The following is a 20111-nucleotide window of genomic DNA, read 5'->3' as shown; positions in this document are numbered from 1 at the left end:
TCAAGATTGAAACATTAATTAATAAATTTGGTCTTAATTAAACATACAACGAATTTGAGTCTGTTGTTGAGCAAGTAAAAAATGAGTAACTGACTTTTCAAGTAATATGAAGCCAAATGAATGGGCGAGGGCGAGGGGATTTTTTTTTCCCGTGGATATCAAAGCAAGAGAAAGGTCACCTTTATTAATCATAATAATTATTTACAGTAATTAGGCCAGATATAAAAGGAGCACTTTGTGCTGCTCTCAGAGAAAATTGATTCTTCACACTCAAAATTACTTCAAGGGTATTAACACACTGTATATTTTGCACAAAAAAAGAGAATTAAAACATCCAACCTCAACACTGACTGGAACTAATATAGTGGTTTATTGTTATATTGCTTATTAGACTTTGTATTCAGTGTGCTTACTGCTAGGAAAAAAAGAGTGGCAAGATGATAAATAATGGTTATTGAAGTGACAGTAATACAGCAGCATTATGTAACAAACCTGGCACTGTGCACTTCATGGAACTTAAAGATATTGTATGTTATGTAAAAGTGAATCAGTGGAACAAAAAAGAGGTTATTATGAGAAACTCTGTTAAAGACAGACCTAATTCATTTAGCTTGAGCACCTTGAGGAAGTTATGGTATACTCTTGCAGAAATACTGTCACTGAGTTTGTGTTGTACTAAATTTAGACTCTTTTGTAAAACTCCGGAGGTATTCATAATCTGGTCTTATGTGTATATGCAGGTGTATGCCAGTGTGTTTCACTAAGTGTTTACTGCAGAAATTGAAGTCCTCTTAAGTTTGTTTTTTTTTTTTCCATTTTCTTGCTCCATCCATATAATCTTTTGCAACTTACTTACTACTTATTTGTACAACTTTTATTACTCAAAATCTGGATGTGAGATGATTCCTAAATGTACTGTGTCAGTAAGCATACACCCATATATTGGCGTGTTTAGTAGTTTTATGACCTTTAAAGATGGATAGTTTGGATGTTATCCAAAGTCAATACCTCTCAATGATTATTTCCCTGGCCAAATATGTATCTTGGCCACCAGAGAGCAATTTGCTTTTCATGAGTTGGCAAACTGTAGCTGCTTTGTATGAGTGTGTGTTGAGCAACAAACTGTGCTGTACGTGTATACCTATATCTATCTATATAGATATGTATATATATTTGTGTGTGTGTATATATACAGCACAGTTTGTTGCTCAAACAAAGGGTGTGATTTTTAGTGTTCTTGCTAACTAGTTCAAAAACGTTTGGTTCTAAAATATATAACTTTAAACTTTCCTCAAAGGTAACTTTCTAAAATTTGACTCAAATTATTTAGGTCCAGAAAGCAAGTGCTAAGAAAGACATTCTCTATAGATAAATATTGGCAGAGCTATATCATGATCAGTTTTTACAACAGAACCATTTCAATCCATAAAGGCCTGAATAACAGAAGCCCAGTGAAAGGAGTCACTACACAGTGATTCATGATCAATAACCACAGTCCAGCAATTGCACTTGTTGGAAGAGCTGGTTTTAGTCAGCAAGATATAATCATAGAAATCCTAAATGTCATTGTGCTGTGTCAGTCACCATTGGCTTACACATACCTAAAAGTAAAATGTTAACCAGCCTACTTATGAAGTCTGGGTAGTCTGGTTGTTTTAATGGGTTAAGTGATCTAATTATTATCTATTAGCTGTCTTTCACACTAACTGCACTTCACTTAACTTCACAGCAGAGAACAGTGTGTGATCTTTTAATAATGACCACTTATGTCATTGTGTGGGACTCCATTAGCCATTATAAAACACAAATTTGTCTTTCTTGTTTTAGTATTTAAATTCTTTCATGATACTAATTGTATATTAATGGTATTAATATAAATGTATATATTAATTGTAATATGATGGCAGGACAAGATATTTTGAACAACAGTTTTATTTTTTTCAGTAAAATATGAATGCTTATCATGACCTCCAGTATTTACTTTCATCTGTTATTGCAAAACATAATTTGTATTCTCAAGTTATAGGCAAATATTTTCAAATGTTAACTTAAAATTATTTGTTAAATAAAATGTGATTTTATGAATTGCTAATATAACTAATATAGTCACACTTATTCCCATATTCATTACCCATTACACACTTTTTTAAATGGTAACACAGATACAATGGTGCATGCACAATACACAGGGGCTTACACGTCCTTGATCCAACTCTAATAGGAAAATTTGAAATGACAAAGGCCCTGCAGGCTCCTAATATTTAAACAAATGTTGGTGTAATGGCAGGTCATTCAGTTGCAAAGAAACTAGAATTAGTGACTAGGGATTGGTCTCCTACTGGACCTGTCATAGATAGATGGAAAGAAAACAGATGTGGCTAACCAATTTTCAAAGGTGATGAATACAAAGCTGATCACAGGGATCCCAGAGCACAGTTTAGCATGAACTGTAACTCTCACCAACCTTGGATGTAGTGCACAAGCAAATCGCTGGTAAGATTACAGCAAATAGAGCCAGAGGATATGCAGATATAATATGTTACTGTCTCAGCACTCATACTCATACTGCAGAACAGTTATCATGTCAAGATCCAGGATTTTAGTCTCAGTGATGTGACCCTTCTCAGAGTTTAACATTTCACTCTGCTGGCATTGTTATTATTATGATTATTATTAATAATCATAATAACAGCCGCACCGGAGTGCGAGTGCCCAATAGCGTCCGCTCTTGGAAGCTAAGCAGGGCCGTGCCTGATTAGTACTCGGCAGGAGACCGACTTGGAAGACCAGGTGCCGCTGTCCTCAGACACTGAGGTTGTGTCAGGAAGGGCATCTGGCATAAAACTTGTGCCAAAATGATAATATGGATCAATTGATCTGCTGTGGTGACCCTGAATGGGGGTAAGCCGAAAGAAAAAAAAATCATAATATTAAGAATAAGAGTACTTCATTAGGGTTTATTCTTTCAGATGACTTTTAACAAGCTCCAATTGAATCAAAAGAAAAAATGAAATTAAAATTAAATTAAAATCTCACTTGTAAAATGTGTGCAATCAGAGTTTCTATGATTTATTTATTGATTTTTCATATTTTCAGTTTCCTGAGTTATAAGCTAAAAAGTGTCTTATGGTCATATCAGAAAATGGAAACGTCTTATTGGAACTAGATGTGACCGCATTGTTATTACAATCAATGTGGAAAACAAAAGAAATATCAATTAGACACAGAGGACACCCCTGGATGGTTTATTAGCAAGCATCATAAGTCTACAGTGTGAATGTTTACACTGTGTATAGGGTGAATGAATATTTGACATTTGTGCATGCAGAAATGTGTTATGATCTTCCAAACATTTACGCCTGTGCTCCCATGTTCCTCTGCGCATCCTGTGGATGACTGACTCTCTTCAGGGAGACTCCGATTCGATCAGGAGCAGTAAAATAATCATATTGACACCTCACACTTGAGGATTAGTTAGACAAATAATTGGTTGCGACAAGTCTTGAATTGGGCCACGCCCCTACGATCACTGTAGGGGGCAAAGTCAAGGAATGTAACAAAAAAGGCTTCTCAATTTGCTACCATTTGCAACTTGAGTGGTCCTAAGTGCTGAAAGTTGTAAATGAACAACACATATCCATTACTACATAGATGAAAATGAGGAAGAAATTATTTGAAAAATTCCTCAAAATTGCAGCTCGGCTTTAAAAGGGGGTCCAAAAGACAGTTGTTTGGAAGTTTTAATTTTTGAATGTCAAGGCTAAGCAGTGTACCTTGTGTGTATAGAATCAAAGGCAAATATATTAATAGAAACAGAATTGTGCTTGTTTCATGGTAAAATTTTGTTATTTAACATGCTCTTCAGATAATTTGACTCAAATGAGCCTTCTTTCAGTATAGTGTAACACAATATTCAATTATAGGCTCATAGGCCAGCACACTCAGTGGACAAATAAATTGTTTCAGTGAGAAACTAATGCGTCTGGGAATAATGGTGGGTGCTCAGGATGATAATGTATACCAGTGTGTGTGTGTGTGCGTGTGTGTGTGCGTGTGTGTGTGTGTCTAAAACTTATGAATATTTTGTTACAGTATGCAATCAGAACCTTTACATTAATCATTCATAGTCCTTGTGGCCCATTATTTCTGCTTTTAAATTATTAATGCTTTGGACTGACTTTCTTCACATAATCAAATACCTATTGCTGGCTGCTATACATTGCTTCACTGTATATGAAGACAGAGCCATAAAATAAGACATTAAGTAACAGCATATTTAACAAAGGCATTTATGCTTTTGAAGCCTTTTGTCTGGCTTACATTGTAGAAAAAGGATACTGATCAGATACTGTTATTGTCTGCATACTGCTGACCCAGCTTTGTGTCCTTTCTGTCCCTGCCTCCTCTCCCCAAACCATCCATCCACACAGAGTTTTTCTTGGAGCTGCTGGACAATTCTGAGAAGTCTCTCAACAGTATGTTCACACGGACATACGGGAAGCTGTATATGCAGAACTCAGAGGTGTTCCAGGACCTGTTCACTGAGCTCAAACGCTACTACACGGGGGGCAACGTCAACCTCGAGGAGATGCTGAATGACTTCTGGGCCAGGCTGCTAGAGCGCATGTTCCAGTTACTCAACTCCCAGTACCACTTCACAGACGATTACCTGGAGTGCATCAGTAAATACACAGATCAACTAAAACCCTTTGGAGATGTCCCCAAGAAGCTCAAGGCCCAAGTCACCAGGGCCTTCATTGCTGCACGGACATTTGTCCAGGGGCTGATGGTGGGTCGGGAGGTCGCCAACAAAGTCGCCAAGGTGAGCTTAATTTCCTCCTTATAGCTATTCTGAGTGTTGGTTGTTTTTGTTGCCTGTGATCTTATGCTGTTGAATATTGTTATATTTTGCTTTAAGATAAAGCAAGGAGCATTGCAAATGCTGTAAGACTTTAATTGCCTGCAGTGAAATATTTCCCTTCTAAAATACTGGATGTCAAGTCAAGTAGGTTTTATTTGTGATTTCATCCATGTACAGTATGTGTAAAGTATATATAATCTTACCTTGGTCTTGGTCTCACATCCTTAAAGTTCTGGTCCTGGTTTCGACTGGCTCTCACCTTCTTAAAGTCTTAGTCTTGTCTTAACACAAAGTGATGCTATAGCCTGTATGTGCTGTATATACACCAGTGCTGTGGTTTGTACACCTTTTTGAGTTCCCTACACTGTCCATTTTATATGTTCTGAAATCTTTAAAAATCTACCTGGACCAGTTGTCATAGTTCTTTAGAATTAGATGGAATTTGAGCTGAATGATTTATTAAAACCTCAGAGATAAAGAACAAAGTTTTTCGTTCTATATGAAGCTCAGTTTTTGGTCTTGATCTCCTTGTGTGAGACATTTTTTAATACGACTGGTGGAGGACACAGTACACAGTGTATGCCCCACATTTCAGGAGAAGAACCCGCAGAGAAAAAAAGCTTTCCCAAAGACGAAAGATTAAAGCACATTTCCCCTGAGATTTGTGATATGTTTTTGTATGTACTGTATCTCTTTTTGTTTTTTGAAATTTTCAGCATTGCAGATCAGGGAAATTAGTGACATTTTCCATGCTGACAATTAATATAAGTGATAATATTAGTAATGTTCTTTTTCTTTCCACTGGTTATAAATGATTTGTTTAGCAGATTAGAAATGGGCTTAGTGGATTTTTTCTTTAATTCTGGGTTAGACAAAATATTATGCCAGCTTTTTTTTTGGAGATTTAACTGTAAACAAGTTGTTTCTATGAATTAAAGCAAAAACTTGATAAAAGTAGTGGTCAGAGTTGATTACATTCACATTGTATTATTTAATTGTCATTTATGTTAAAACCATTTTGGCTTTCCTGGAAAAATCTAACATGGTGTAACATTGTAAGATGATGGCTTAACTTAACAAAATTAAATTCTGAAAGTTTTTTCTTCCTTCACCTATTTCCATCACCAACATGTTTAGTGTTTATAGTACACAATAAAAGCCAACTAAGACATTTAGGAATTTGCCAAAAATAAGCAAAATTCTCTCTGCATAATTTGTTAAAGGCTTTAGACATGCTGCATAGACCATATTTAGGCATACAGCTGCAGATGTTTTTAAAAATAGAAACTAACCTTAGGAACCTTTCAAAACCTTTCATCTCCTAATTTCACTTAATTACTGATAAATCATGATGACAGTTTCAGTCTGGCAGCGTGCTAACTCTACCAAAATCAGTGTTCTTCACCTGCTATTAGACATAATTATATAAAACTGCAATTCTCATGAATTCCAGCATCAGTTTTAAGAATGTCTTCAGAGTTCAGCGGTGATATGAATCTGTTTTATCTACTTTTTAGCTGAAAGTTCACTGTCCTTTCAGTTCAACAGGGGAGACAAATTGTCTGAAGAGGAAAGAAGAAAGTAGGAGTAAGAGTGAGAGTGTAAAAAATAAATCAGATGTGCTCAGTTTGAGAAAAAAACTTTAATCTTATGTTGGAGGCTTAACCAACCCCCACTATTAAACCCTGGCCTCCAGAGACAGAGACAGCAGATCATAGAACTGGGCAGATTGTGAAGGTGCAGCAACTGAATGCATTATGTTACCTAAGAACCAAGCGCCAGCATGTGAGCACATATGAATAAAAAAATGCAGTTTCAACAAAAACTATACAACAGTTCAGCAAAGACTAGAACTAATGATTATTTTCATTAACCTTATCTGCTGATTATTTTCTCAGTGAAATGCTGTATTCTGTAAAATGTCAAAGGGTAGTTAAAAACACTTGTACCTGGTTCCTACAGTCCAAGATAATGTATATCTCTAAATGTCGTTTGTTTTATCCAAACCTGAAGATATATTATATATATTGCAGAGAAGGAGAGCAAACCCTCACATTGCAGAAGCTGCAACAAAGCACATTTTTGGCATAAGAAATAAGATTGGCCAGCTAAAGAAAATAACAACATAATGAATAGCAAAAACAAAGTAGCACAGACAGTGTAGTGTGAATTCAGACAGTACAGCAACATTTGCAGAGAAAGTCAAATTACACATGATGGCTCATACATACATAGTGTACAGTCTTCAAAAACAATAAACAGAATATAAAACACTTTCCTTTTAGATTCCGTTCAGTATTATTACATGTATCTAAATCTATTCAGTGCTGGTCAGTGTTCTCTATTCAGAGTTCACTGAACTAAAAAAAAAAATCAACACTAGGGAAAAACTCAATTTAACACTAACTCAGAAAAAATCTAATTACCCTCGGGGGCAGTGTAATTAGGGGATGTGGAGGGACCTAATGGCTAAGGTGCCTACTACATAACTGTAATGTCCATGGTTGGACTCTCGGGCAGGGCACCCTTACTCTATGCTATGTCTTTCTCTATGCTCTTTGCGTCCTATCTCTACTATGTCAGAGGAAGGTAAAAATTTCAAAACAGTTATTTTAAAAACACTTGCGTGCTTTGTATTGTGTTTAACTGCTTATTTGAACGATCAAATGCAACCCAACTTAGACTGTTACAGTACTTGCTTTTTTATAGAAATACTAGCTAAAAACACTTCTGGCTATTGTTAAATATTTAAACTGCGTATTAGATTGTTAAATTTTTTTAAATGTTTTTTCAAGTATACATATACAGTATATATATAGAACAGTTTAGATTGTTTTGTGTCTGAAGCCGTCAGCTTGATTTATTTTTACTCTCCTCCTGTATACATTGTACTCACATAATTATGGAGCATTGTGGGAATTTGCATTGTGATAGTATGTACTTACTGAAGAACTACATTGTCCTTCTGTACCTTTTTGTCATATAATTTCTGAAGTGTCAGCCATCTGAAATTGTTTACTACTGTCTTTTAGCCTGCCACTGAGCTAGTCTTCCACCAGTCCTCAGTGGCATGGCTTTATCAGATAAAAGGTTAAAGCATCTCTATACATCTGTCCTGGGCTTAAAAGGCACCGTCAGTCTGGATCAAGTCCCATATTCCCTGCTTTCTCATCAATTATGAAGGGGAGCCAGGAAACAGTGTGGCATTGCTGAGAGCTGTCAGGTTAGTGAACAACCATAGAACTCGAGGTGAAAAGTTTCTTGACATGACAAATCACCTTGACCTAAGAATCACCTTCAGTACTTGCTGCTTTCAGTCACAAAAGCCACTTGCATCTGCTTACTTCACAGTCTTAGAGCTCATGCCCATGTTCACTTCTTATAAACGCAGTACAATAAAATGGATACTTTGTGTTTCTATTTCCAATCCATGTGCAATGAGGAGTTATATGATTTCTACCACCATGCTTTTTATGGAGCTGCTGCTCCTGCTGCAGTTACAGTTTCTTTACTGTTCTATCGATGTTTTGTCATTTCGTCGTCAGCAGTTTGTGTTTGGTTTAAGAGATCAGTCATGAGCAAAGAATGGTCAGACACCTGATTGTAAGAAAAATGTTAGATGTGGCCCTACTGCGATTAGTTTGTCTGTGAACATTTTGCAAAACAATTGCTACTTTTGGCCAGTGGTTATATAGTTTAATATTACCTTATTATTCGTAATGCATTAAAGTTTAAGTAGACTTAGATTATGACACAATCTTTCTTAATATGTATGTTGATGATGGAGTTTTTTTTTTTTTTTTTGAGTACAGATTTCTTGTTGATGTGGATGTAGAAGTTGAAATTTAAAGATCATTGTTGATATTAGAACACTTGTACTTCTTTCTTTACCTTGGACAGCCGCTAATTTTAACTGCCGTATTTACTGGACTATAAGTATAACTGGAGTATTACTCGCTTTTAGCAAAACTGACCTTGTTGAATAGATGTGGAGATGAAGCAGTGTTTCCTCCTCCTCCCTCAGGTTGTCTGAATGCCGAGACTTGCCAAACTTTGTTTCAGCTGCATACTTTATCTGCAGCTTGAAGTCTGCAGTATAGCACTTTCTTTCCTTCTAATGCTTTTGATTATTTGACAAAATTACCGCGGTACAGTTGCCTTTTGGGATAGTGTACAATATATCAATCTAAACTCATCAAATGATTATAAAGAAACGTACAAAGAAAGTAACATAAAGTAGTATATACATGTAGTGTAGTGAGAACTACAATACTGACCTGTGAAATATGGCAGAATATTAGGACACAGTAGAATACAATATACTGCAAATACTGCAAGTATAAAGTACATTGTCAGAGTAATAAGTGCAAGAGTCTCTGTGACAGGTCTTTAGTTCAGTTTATAAGTGGTGAGTCTTTTCCCAATGTTGTGTGCAGTACATGGCACCTAGTGAGTTGCTCTAACTGGCCACTATTAAAACTTAAATGACTAAATCAGCAGTAAAATTCACATAATTTCAGGCTTTAAAAATGACAGATTTTTTTTTTTTAATGAAAGTACTCTTTTCAACCATCTGTCTGCTCAGTTTTCTATGTTACCTTAACACAGGACAGAACACTGGCCATGATGGGCTATGTGTAATTATTTCTAATGGACAGCTCTGCATGCAGTAGAGTCAGATATCAGTCCATAAAATGGCATCACACTCAACTTGCACTGAACAGTTTCCTGGACCTCGATCCTGAGAGATTAAGAGCAGAATCTCTCTGGATTACAGTTTATGATGACCACTAAGAGTTTTATCCTGAGGGTACTTAAAACACAGTCCAGCCACATTAAGACCTGCTCAAAGAAGATTGCAGGGATTTGGACTTTGAATAGTTTAAAGTTCAGGCATTTAGAGCACTTATCACTCACTCTGCATACACATGGGAAGCTGGCCTAGTCCATGGTGCGTATTTAGCCGTGATGATGGAAGGAAGGAGGGTATTTTGTACTGAGGGATTTGTTTTTCCTGATGGCTTATACTGTCATGTTGATCTCATTATACACTCATTTCCTACCACGAACTGTCAGATAATTTAACATTCAGCTCCAAGGCAGTTTCTGATCTTTACACAACATTTACCTTAGATTAATGCTCTGCCAGATTACTGAGCCCCTACTGACGTGTATGAAATACCAGCATCATCATCTTTGGTGGCTTTTCTACTTTATGTGCTCACTGCTTTATATCAGTTTAGCCCACTCACTGTCAAGGCAAAACAGTAAAGTGCATTCAATACTCAGTATTACAGGCTCAAACATCAGACTCAAAACATGTTTATATGAGTCAGTGGATAAAATGAATGAGACTAAAATGATCAATCAGAGAACTAATACACTGTGTGCTGCCTATTTTTATTTAAACAGCAAAATCTAATGAAACTGTAATATTCACTTCAGCAATGTAACATAATTTTAATATATTTTCCCTTTATTTGTAGTAATTTCCTGTCATGTTCTACATGTGTATACAGCTTGTACTATGCAGTGTACAGCGTTTGAGGTTAATACATAAAACAAAGTAAACTGTCAATTAAATTTCACCAAGACATGATGGTGTACTCCTTATTGTTTCTTTCAAAGAACTTTTTTGTGTCCCTTTGTGTAGATGTCCCACCACCACCTGCAATTTATTTTAATTTTATTGCAGCTGTTAGCAGCTCCATCTCCTTTCTGCAATGAATAGTGTCCATCAAAAGCATTGTGAAAAACCAAGCAATTTTTGTGTGCACACTGCACTTAAATGAATGAAATCAGCAGGTGTGCTGGAACACACCCTTTGTGCCATTATAAGCTTATATTCGTATTGTTGAGCTGTTGCGATAAGTGTTATCAGAATCTGCTACATAAAAACTAACAAAACTAGCTTCACTAAGTTGCTGGCGATCCTGGAAAAACGAGCAAGAGGAAGCTCGACTGAAAGTAGGCAATCAAAGAAATCCCACTCTTTGGGTCTAACGTCTCTCCTGACCTTCAAGAAATGCAACAAAAAAATTTCCGAAACAAATCTGCAACTCTACCTTTAAATTATATATAAGGAGCACATTAAGATTTTGTGTTGGATTTTGGGCATTACAGTAAAGCTGCAATGATTAGTCTGATAAATGATTAATAATTACAGTTTGTTTTTTTTTTTTTATTCTGAAAAATGCTAAATTCTCTCTGGTTTTAGCTGATCCAGTGTGAGGATTTTCTGCTTCAGTCTGATGTTTAAATGTCTTTATTTAACTGAATATCCTTGAGTTTATTATTGTCTATAGTGTTTCCCTCTAGAAAAGCAGTTAACACATTTTCAAAATATTAATCATTTAATTGGAAAAATGTTATGCTTGATTCAGCAAAAATGTTAAAAATTTTTAGGAGCTAAATTGTAGTTGAGCAAAACAAAATAATGGGAATTTTGAACACAAACATTTTGTGACACAAAATTCCACACAGTGAGGTACCTATAAGCCATGTTTTGATACAGCATACTTACTACAAGTTCTGTTACTAATTAAAAACACATCACTGCTAAGAGGCAAGGCAGCTTTATTTATATAGCACATTTCATACACAGATGCATTTCAAATTGCTCTACAGAGGGTAAGCAAACATTAACAACATTAAAAGCAATATGCAGTAAAATCCAGAATAAAATCAATTAAGACAAAATAAAGATAAAACATTAAAATGAAATAAAATACACAAAATGAGAATAAAGACAAAGGATACATCTACAGTGCAGTAAAAAGCCCTCAATGCAACACAAGTGCAGCAGGGAAATCAATCAGTCAAAAGCGACAAGGACAAAATGCTTGTTTTAAATAAGGAGGTGAGACTATTACGGTTTCCCTCACTTATAGTTTAGTATGTATATGTGAGGGGTATGTTGCACAAACGCATAGTGGACCAGAACAATTTGACAGCAGATTCTGTTCGGACAGATTAAGTGACCTTCTCCATGTGATGGTATGGTCTGTCCATGTTTCTCAGAGACCCACTTATACAGATGCACTGGAAAAACTTGTCTCTTACTCCCTTTCTCTGTCTGTCTTCTTTTCTCTCGCTGGCTCACGGCTCACACAGCTTGCTGGGGATAAGGCCTCAGCCACAGTGCTGTGACGCCAGATGGCAACTGGCTCAAAAAGGTTGGCACGTCATCGGGAAATGTGCTGCACCAAAGATGTCCTTTTTAATTAAAAGATTTTGATCTGTGGTGAACTGCAGAATGTTGGGAAAATGAGAGACAGCATGTGGTTTCAAATACAAGAACATGAAATGGAAGGATAATAAAGAAATATACTGTATATTCCTCTACATTATATGCTGTCTTCCATTTTACACTGAGAAACTCTAAAAGAGACAGACTTAGTCAGCCTGGCACTGAGTGGGAGTGCATTTAGAACAAAATACAAAAGGATGGAAGATTGGCAGAAAAATGAGGAAAATACAGGTATTTTATCATGTTCAAAATAAATCCTTATTTTACTTGTGTGAAAATATGTCACATCCTCTGACTGTACTAATCACATCTCATGACTACATTTTGCACCTTGACTTAAAGTATATAGGACCGCATCTTTGTTAACTTAGAGAAAGTTGTCAGCACTGATGTTGTGACATTTGTCCAGGGGTTTCTTGGCAGCATCAATGGGCCTGTTTGCCCCTGACATTCGGGCTCAGTCACAGTCAGATGGACACAGGGTGAGCACTGTGCTCCACATCAGATAGATAACAATAAAGTGTACGTAGGTCTTGTACCCACTAGTGATGGTGAATGGCTCATGGTACACTGTGCCTAGTGAACTATCAGTGTGGGCTTTGCTTTTAATATGTTTGCACTTGTCTTGGTAAATTAAAGAAACGGTTCCAACTGCTGCACCAGACATGCCACATAACATGGTATATGTCAGGGTAGATCAACAGCCAATCCTGTGCCGCGACAAGGACAGACACTTGAGCTGACTTGTGTAGGTCACAGGGGCCTGCCAACCACCACTGTGTTGTTTCGGGGCGACACAGCTGCTCACATGTGGATTATTCTGTCAGTCTCAGACATTCATTGATTTGACAGCAACTGATTTTAGTGCAGCCTCTCTGGAATTGTCGTTGGCTCCATCTTACATTTAACATGCTGAGTGGAGGGAGACTCACAGAAAGGAGATGTGATTAGTGAAAGTACAAAGTGCTACAGACCGTGTTTTATTATCAATGACAACTTCAGTGCATGTGCTGCCGCACTGTGCTCTGCGACTGTATGTACTAAAGGATTAATAAGCATGTCAAGTTAACACATTTGCTTATCTTAACTACCGTCTCGTTCTCTAAATGTGTTTGTAATATAGCATATTTGAGGTTTTTTACAGAAAAGATATTTCATCATTTCTCTGGACACTTTGTGATCCTGCTTATCAAACTGTGTAGCACCAACAAATGCACGAATGCAATTCATCTGGACTGAAACCGTGCTGGTTTCTAAATATCTGACAAACCATCTATTGTATTCATTTTTAAAATATAACTTCAATCGGCATTTCATAACGTAAACCAGAACATACTTTTTTTTTTTTTTTTTTAAACAACACTCAAAAATGTGTGCGTAGAATAGAACATTGGTGTCTGTGTTCAAAACATCTACACAATTAAACAACAAAATAGGGCATTTTGTCACCACCTTTAATAATGACCCATATCAGCATTTTCTGCTCTGGCACCTTTGTGATAAAGATGTGACTATGTTTAGGCAACTAAAACTACTTAGTTAAGGTCAGATCACCTTCATGGTTAAAGGAAAGCAATACTTTTCTATGGAGGACAGGTTTTCCAAGGCATTACAATAGAGCTCATTCATCACCACAATTGTTCCCGTGTTCCTATTTCCCCCTTTGTTACCTATTTGAACAGCTCATTTCTTTAGCACAAGGACTCAATGTGCCCAGGCGTTATTAATGTGTTTTAGTATGCGATGTTTGTCAATTTATGATCACTGTGCTGAAAAGTTTTTTAAATAATACGAATGTATTTCTTGGTTTATTTTTTCATACATTACAAGCAGCTAATTTTTTCAAAATATACATATACAAATATGTATCTATTCATGGGAGCTCTTCAGATGCCAAATCTGTTTTTTAGTATTGAGGAATTAACAATTTAATCTGAATTTTGACTTTGACAATGTTTCTTTTCTTTTTTTTTTTTTCCTGGATTGGCCACAACTGAACTCATCATTGTAACATAGCATTGCCCCCTTACACTTTTATGCTGTCTGTGCTACCTGCACCTTGTGTTTATACTGGAAGGAACTTATGACAATTATGTGATATATCTGCTCTAAAAAACGTGGCATGTTTTCTGATCTTATCACATGCGTTAAAGTTGATTAAATGGGATAAACAGCAAATACAACATTACTTTCTGAAAATTTCTATGAGACACAAAAATCTCACAAAATGAAATATAAACTTCTACTTAATTATAATTATTTATATAAACTGCCGTTCTTTTTGTCTAGCAGAAAATGCTTCTTTTCACTGCAATTTGCTCATCTTTTCTGTCTTTCATTCAATATCTACCAGCATGATTGAAAAAAATAACTCATTGGCCAATGTACAGTATAAGGTATACTGATGTTTTATGGTTAGTTAAGAATTTGATTTCATATTGCTGTTGCAATATCCCTTTATTTGGTTAGGAAAAAAAATGAAATATGTTTTTACCCAGATGTTTAGTGCAGCCAGGCACATGTTTCTCTTAGTAGCAGATGGTAGTCTGATTTACAACGTGACAGATCACTCATATTGCCTTTGACACTAATGGCTGTGGAATTGAGTGGGGACACTGGGGCAGCAATGCACTCTTACATCCATGTCCAATCAATGCGAAGAAATGCAACTTGTCACAATAATTATGACAGAACTATTGAGACAATTTTTTGGCGACAATCTCACTGTCCCACTAGTGTTCCCCTTGATTGGCCTTGGTAGCTTGCAAAGTCATTGTCATTTCTCACAACTTCATTACTTGGTGGCACAAAGCAATTTCCATCGTCTGTGCTCTTCCCACATTGTTACTCCTGAAGGGAGTTCACGCCATATGTGCATGACAACACCCTGTCGGATAGACTCAGAAGGTGATGCTTTCCAAGAGTGTCTGTTAGAGTTAACATTTATTATAATACTGAGCCTTGTCTTTTTATTGTAGTAATGTCGGTGTCTTGGATATGTCTGATTGCTGAATTCAGGTGTGTAACGACTCCCGACTGTGGGTTTTATGAGAATAAATTAGAAATGGCTTGCTTTGTTGTTGCTCTTTTAATTATATATACATTTTTAAACCTCAGTAATGTAAATACTCACAACAGGAATCTGGCTACACAGCTGACCTCATCTTCAAGCTTTTATCTTGAAACATCAGGCAATTGAATATGCCACTGTATATGTTTTACCCCATTCTCGTTTCTTGGAGTACTTTCACCCAAAAACTGTACTTCAGTAAAGCTAAAGGCAAAGGCAAATTTATTTGTATAGCACCATTCATACACTACGCAATTCAAAGTGCTTTGTACCACAATGTAACAATATTGCATTGCATATAAAAGCCTGATATTCAAAATATTACTTAGCAAAAGGTATAAATAATTTAGAGCAATATTTCTGATATCTAATAGGCAGGATTGCCCTTTAATTAATTAAATTACAAATCTGAGATCCTTGTAAATTGCTTGAGTATTTTCATTCTGCCCTGTTTTATATAAGTACATTTATCTAATAATAGTAGTATTACATAAATGACATTATTCCTTACATGCCTTTTTCTTGTAATGGCATATTATGATATTGCAGTATTACCATTTTTTTGTAGGTGAAAAAAATACTGAATACTGCTGCAAAGCTCTCACAAAAACACATGACTCCCATGCAGTGTTCTCATAGCACTTAAACATCAGATGAACAGATTAAAGCTTTAATCTCACTCTGCATCTGAGGCATCTCTCTCCCCAGTCCTGCCCTCAGCCTGCTGTGAAATATTCCATCCACTCAACTGTAAATAAGTGCTAACAAGATTATCAGATTACCCTTCATCCAGGGCACCCAGTGACTGCTGGGCATAGTAACTGCCATAATGTAAAAATCTCTAAGATAATTGTGTTAGGAGGCACTATTTTAATGCAAATTTTTCAAAGGCCCACAAAGCTCAGGGGCAGCTTAAAACACTTTTTCAGTTTGCAGTATGTAATATATTTCTTTGGTTGCTACTAAAAAGCTACACTGAATATAAAGAGTGTAGTTGGAGCAGGTCTGTACTTAAGAACATTTTCCCAGTATTGTCTTTTTGTTTTAAATGGAATGTCTAGAAACTGGGCCATATTTAATTGAATTGACAGGAACAGATTAATCCAGGAACTTTTTAAAATGCATTTAATTTTCTCATGAATATATACTGTATTTTATTGTACAAGTTTGAAGAACTAGTATAATGGCATTAAATAGTGCAGAATGATATTTGCAATGGTTTGCTGATGTTGAGTAGATACGGCACTATATATTCATTAAGCTTCACTGGACTGTCGCCATCATTTATAGCATAGCAGTGGAACAGCAAATTTATTAGGCGAATATACTCCAAAGTCATCCTGTCAACTAGTTTTGTTTTACGATTGTGGTTTGAACTGCATTTAATGTCCTTGCCCTGGTACAGGGACTAAGCTAGACTGAGCACACACACAACACAACAGGGAGAGGCCCTCTCTCTGCCTTTCCTCCTGTCACTATTGCAAAAAAAAAAAAAAAAAAATATATATATATATATATAGCAAAAGGTATATATATATATATATATATATATATATATATGTATATATATATGTATATATATATATATATATATATATATATATATATATATGTATATATATATATATATGGCTGCGTGGCCTCACAGCAAGAAGGTCATGGGTTCGCAACCTGGCCTTTCTGTGTGGAGTTTGCATGTTCTCCCTGTGTTTGCGTGAGTTTACTAGGGGTACTCCAGTTTCCTCCCACAGTCCAAAAACATGTATGTCAGGTTGACTGGTGACTCTAAATTGCCCATAGGAGTGAGTGTGAGTGTGTGAGGTTGTTTGTCTTTGTGTGTCTCTATGTGGCCCTGTGATGGACTGGTGACCTGTCCAGGGTGTACCCCTGCCTTTCACACAAAGAGAGCTGGGATAGGCTCCAGCAGATCCCTGTGACCCTGGTTAGGAATAAGCGGGAATAGATAATGGATGGATGGGTGGAAGATGGATGGATGGATATATAGATATATATGTAGATAGATATGAACTTGTCTAATAAAACAAATTGATTCAAAAAGCCTGATGGGAAAAGTGTTTTATTTAATCTGTGGTGTTTGAGTCATTGATGAGGAAAAAAGGAGAGAGAGACTGTGGGAGACATATCATAGCGGTGCACATGGAAGTGGAAGAATCTAATCTAAAAACTGCTTCGTCCTTGTCCCAGTTACAGCAGATTGGTGAATGGCATGTAGCAGTCATATTTGACTTGTGGGTTTATATGTGTAATACTGATTTTTGTCAGCACAGAAACTACAGTGACTTAAGTGAAGGCCCAGAATAACTAGTCTGAGTTCTTAAGGTTATAGCTGCATGTGGGTTTTGGCTGACATTGAACTGTACAAGCTCTGTGATACATGTAAATCAGTAAATTAACAGACATTAACACCAAAAGTAGGTGATGGTTGTTTTCATAATCCACTATATAATCCAAAATATTACATATTATTTGAAAATACATTTCAATTACATTTTAATCAAGTGTGTATTAGCAAGTGAAAAAAAATTGAGAAATCAGAGGCTGATCTCCACAAAGCAAACACTGTGACTGGCATTGGTACTTGGTTCTGGTTCTCTGTCCAAATGTGGCCATAGCGCCTGCCTGTTCCTTCTGTTTGTCTGCCTGTGTCTAGTCTGGTTTTTTCTCCGTCTGTTTCATCTGTAGCTGCCTCTCTGTTTCCTTGGTGTTTGTTTCTGTGTCTTTGGCAGTGTCATTTGCTTTCCCCAGAGCCTCTTCTTTCTCAGTTTGCTCTGTTTTCACTGCCTGTGAATAAGAAAATATATAAATTCAATGCTAGTTAATGTACTACATAAATGTCAGTGGAGGATCCCTCAGGCTCATAGCAGACACCTGCAGACACTTAGGATGTTCTCTAGAATTTTAACATTTTTTCTGTCTATTCAAATATATATACTGGATATTTTTGATTGGCTTATTGGATTAAGGTGGGCTCCAGTTTTATGATCTTTCCACGGACTGATCTGCTAACCTTCCCTTACACACACAAACACTCACACACACACCAACAGCAACAGTCTCGAGTGTGGGCTGGACAGAATCTAAAGCCAGGCATGAATACAGAGGCTGACAGGCCAATTATCAGATGTACTCTTCGTTCTGCATCCCCACCTCTGAGGAAAAGCAGATGTGAGAATTCTGTCGCTTTCGCTCAAGTCGGTATGATGACATGACCCAACAACAAAAGGCACATTCTTCACAAGGAATCAAGATGGACTGAGTTGCGAACGTTAACTTGTCATACTGTTTTACCTGGTGGTTTTTTAGTGATATGTATCATAAGTTGAAATGTGTCTGTATTAAAATATTTTATCCATCCTGACTCTGGTATGTAAAGGTTTCTGTGGAAACCTTATGTTTTGTGAAAATAGGAAATTTCACTTCTCTCTCCTGCCATTACTTTTTTTTTTTCACCGTTTCTATCAATTGTGCAGAATAAATGAAGATTGTCTCTTTTCTTCATAGGTGAATGTAGTTCCAGCTTGTGTGAGAGCCTTGACCAAGATGCTGTACTGTCCGTACTGTCGAGGCATGCCTGGGCTGAAACCCTGCCACAACTACTGTCACAACGTTATGAGGGGCTGTCTAGCAAACCAGGCAGACCTTGATGCGGAATGGAACCTCTTCATTGGTAAGGAGAAAAAAGATTATGATTCAAATCGTGCATCCTTGCACCTGGTTTTCATTTTCTCTTTGTAATCGTTGTAAGTGTGTGTGTGTGTGTGCGTGTGTGTGTGTGTGTGTGAGAGGGTGTGTGAGAGGGTGTGTGAGAGGGTGTGTGTGAGGGTGTGTGTGTGTGTGTGTGTGTGTGTGTGTGTGTGTGTGTGTGTGTGTGTGCATGCCCTTGAGCTTGCACTTCGAAGAATGCGTGTTACTTTTCCAAGGCAGTGTCTTTGAATAGTCTCAGTGGGAATTCAGTAGGATGTGCTGTGTTAGATTCAGCTTTAAAGGATTTACAGAGACAAAACTGAAATCTTATTTGTGTGACCATTTCTTCTTTTTTTTTTTCTATCTGAAATGTTGTTTGCTGTTGCTGGAACCCTGGCATAGTGCTTAAAGCTCTGGTCCCTGCTGTTTGGGATTGATAAAGTAGAGCAGATCCTAGGCAAACACATTTTCTATAGTGTTTCCAGCTGAGCTCGGTGAGTAATATAGCACTTCAGTTAGGCTGTAAGTAGCTGGCTGCTGTAAGCCTTCCTGTTAAATGGATACCAAGGAGGCGCATTGAGTGTTCCCTCTGGATCTTCTTTAGACCGTTGCTTTATTTGTTATGTACCCCAATCTCATCCTCCCACCCACACTAACAGATTTTTCAAAAATGGGGCAACCTTTTTTTAAAAGACATCCCTGAAGACTGTGTGTCAAGTGAAGTGCACTTCTAAGCTTTTGGCTGTTTTGTGACAAGCCTGTCGTTCGAGAAGCCATCAGATGACGTGCCGGTTGTTCTCTCCAATGGCACGTCTGAAGTCTCAGATCAACACAGGCCCCTATGCACTGAATGAGATGTCTCACAGCTTTATGACATGTGTTAAAAAGTTAGTGTCTTGTTCGGTTGTGAAGAGGCAAATCTATTGCCGCAAAGGGACGCTGTGCTTGACAGTAATGGGGAAAGCTGTTGTTTCAACAGAATGATGACAAAAACACCCTTGAGGTGTAGAAAAAGTGGATTTTTAATTTTGAACCAGCTTTTGTGAAGGCACTGTTTTGCTTTATAAAGACGGTGTTGCTGGGGGTATTATAATTTGAAATGTAGAACCCAAGGGATGTTTATTTTCACCATGAAAGACTCATTTTTGATGTCTAGTGACATTTTGTATTCATTATCTGTTGCTAAAGAATTTCGATTTGCTTACTATGCAGCTAGTAAGAAATAT

General features: G+C 36.9%; 1 protein-coding gene across 2 annotated transcripts in view; it reads left to right on the top strand.

Moving 5' to 3' along the window:
* Nucleotides 1-20111, top strand: part of gpc6a (glypican 6a) — a 116460-nt gene that overhangs the window by 53290 nt on the left and 43059 nt on the right. For both annotated transcript variants that reach the window (XM_026320452.1, XM_026320453.1), the window contains exons 3-4: nucleotides 4431-4822; nucleotides 18703-18868. In XM_026320452.1, coding sequence (XP_026176237.1) covers nucleotides 4431-4822; nucleotides 18703-18868 — 558 coding nt within the window. The remainder of the gene's footprint in view (nucleotides 1-4430; nucleotides 4823-18702; nucleotides 18869-20111) is intronic.

The sequence above is a fragment of the Mastacembelus armatus genome, chromosome 3 (assembly GCF_900324485.2).
Source record: "Mastacembelus armatus chromosome 3, fMasArm1.2, whole genome shotgun sequence".
In the NCBI taxonomy this organism is placed as follows: domain Eukaryota; kingdom Metazoa; phylum Chordata; class Actinopteri; order Synbranchiformes; family Mastacembelidae; genus Mastacembelus; species Mastacembelus armatus.
Note: the sequence above shows the minus strand (reverse complement) of the source record. Positions and strands in the feature narration are given on the sequence as shown.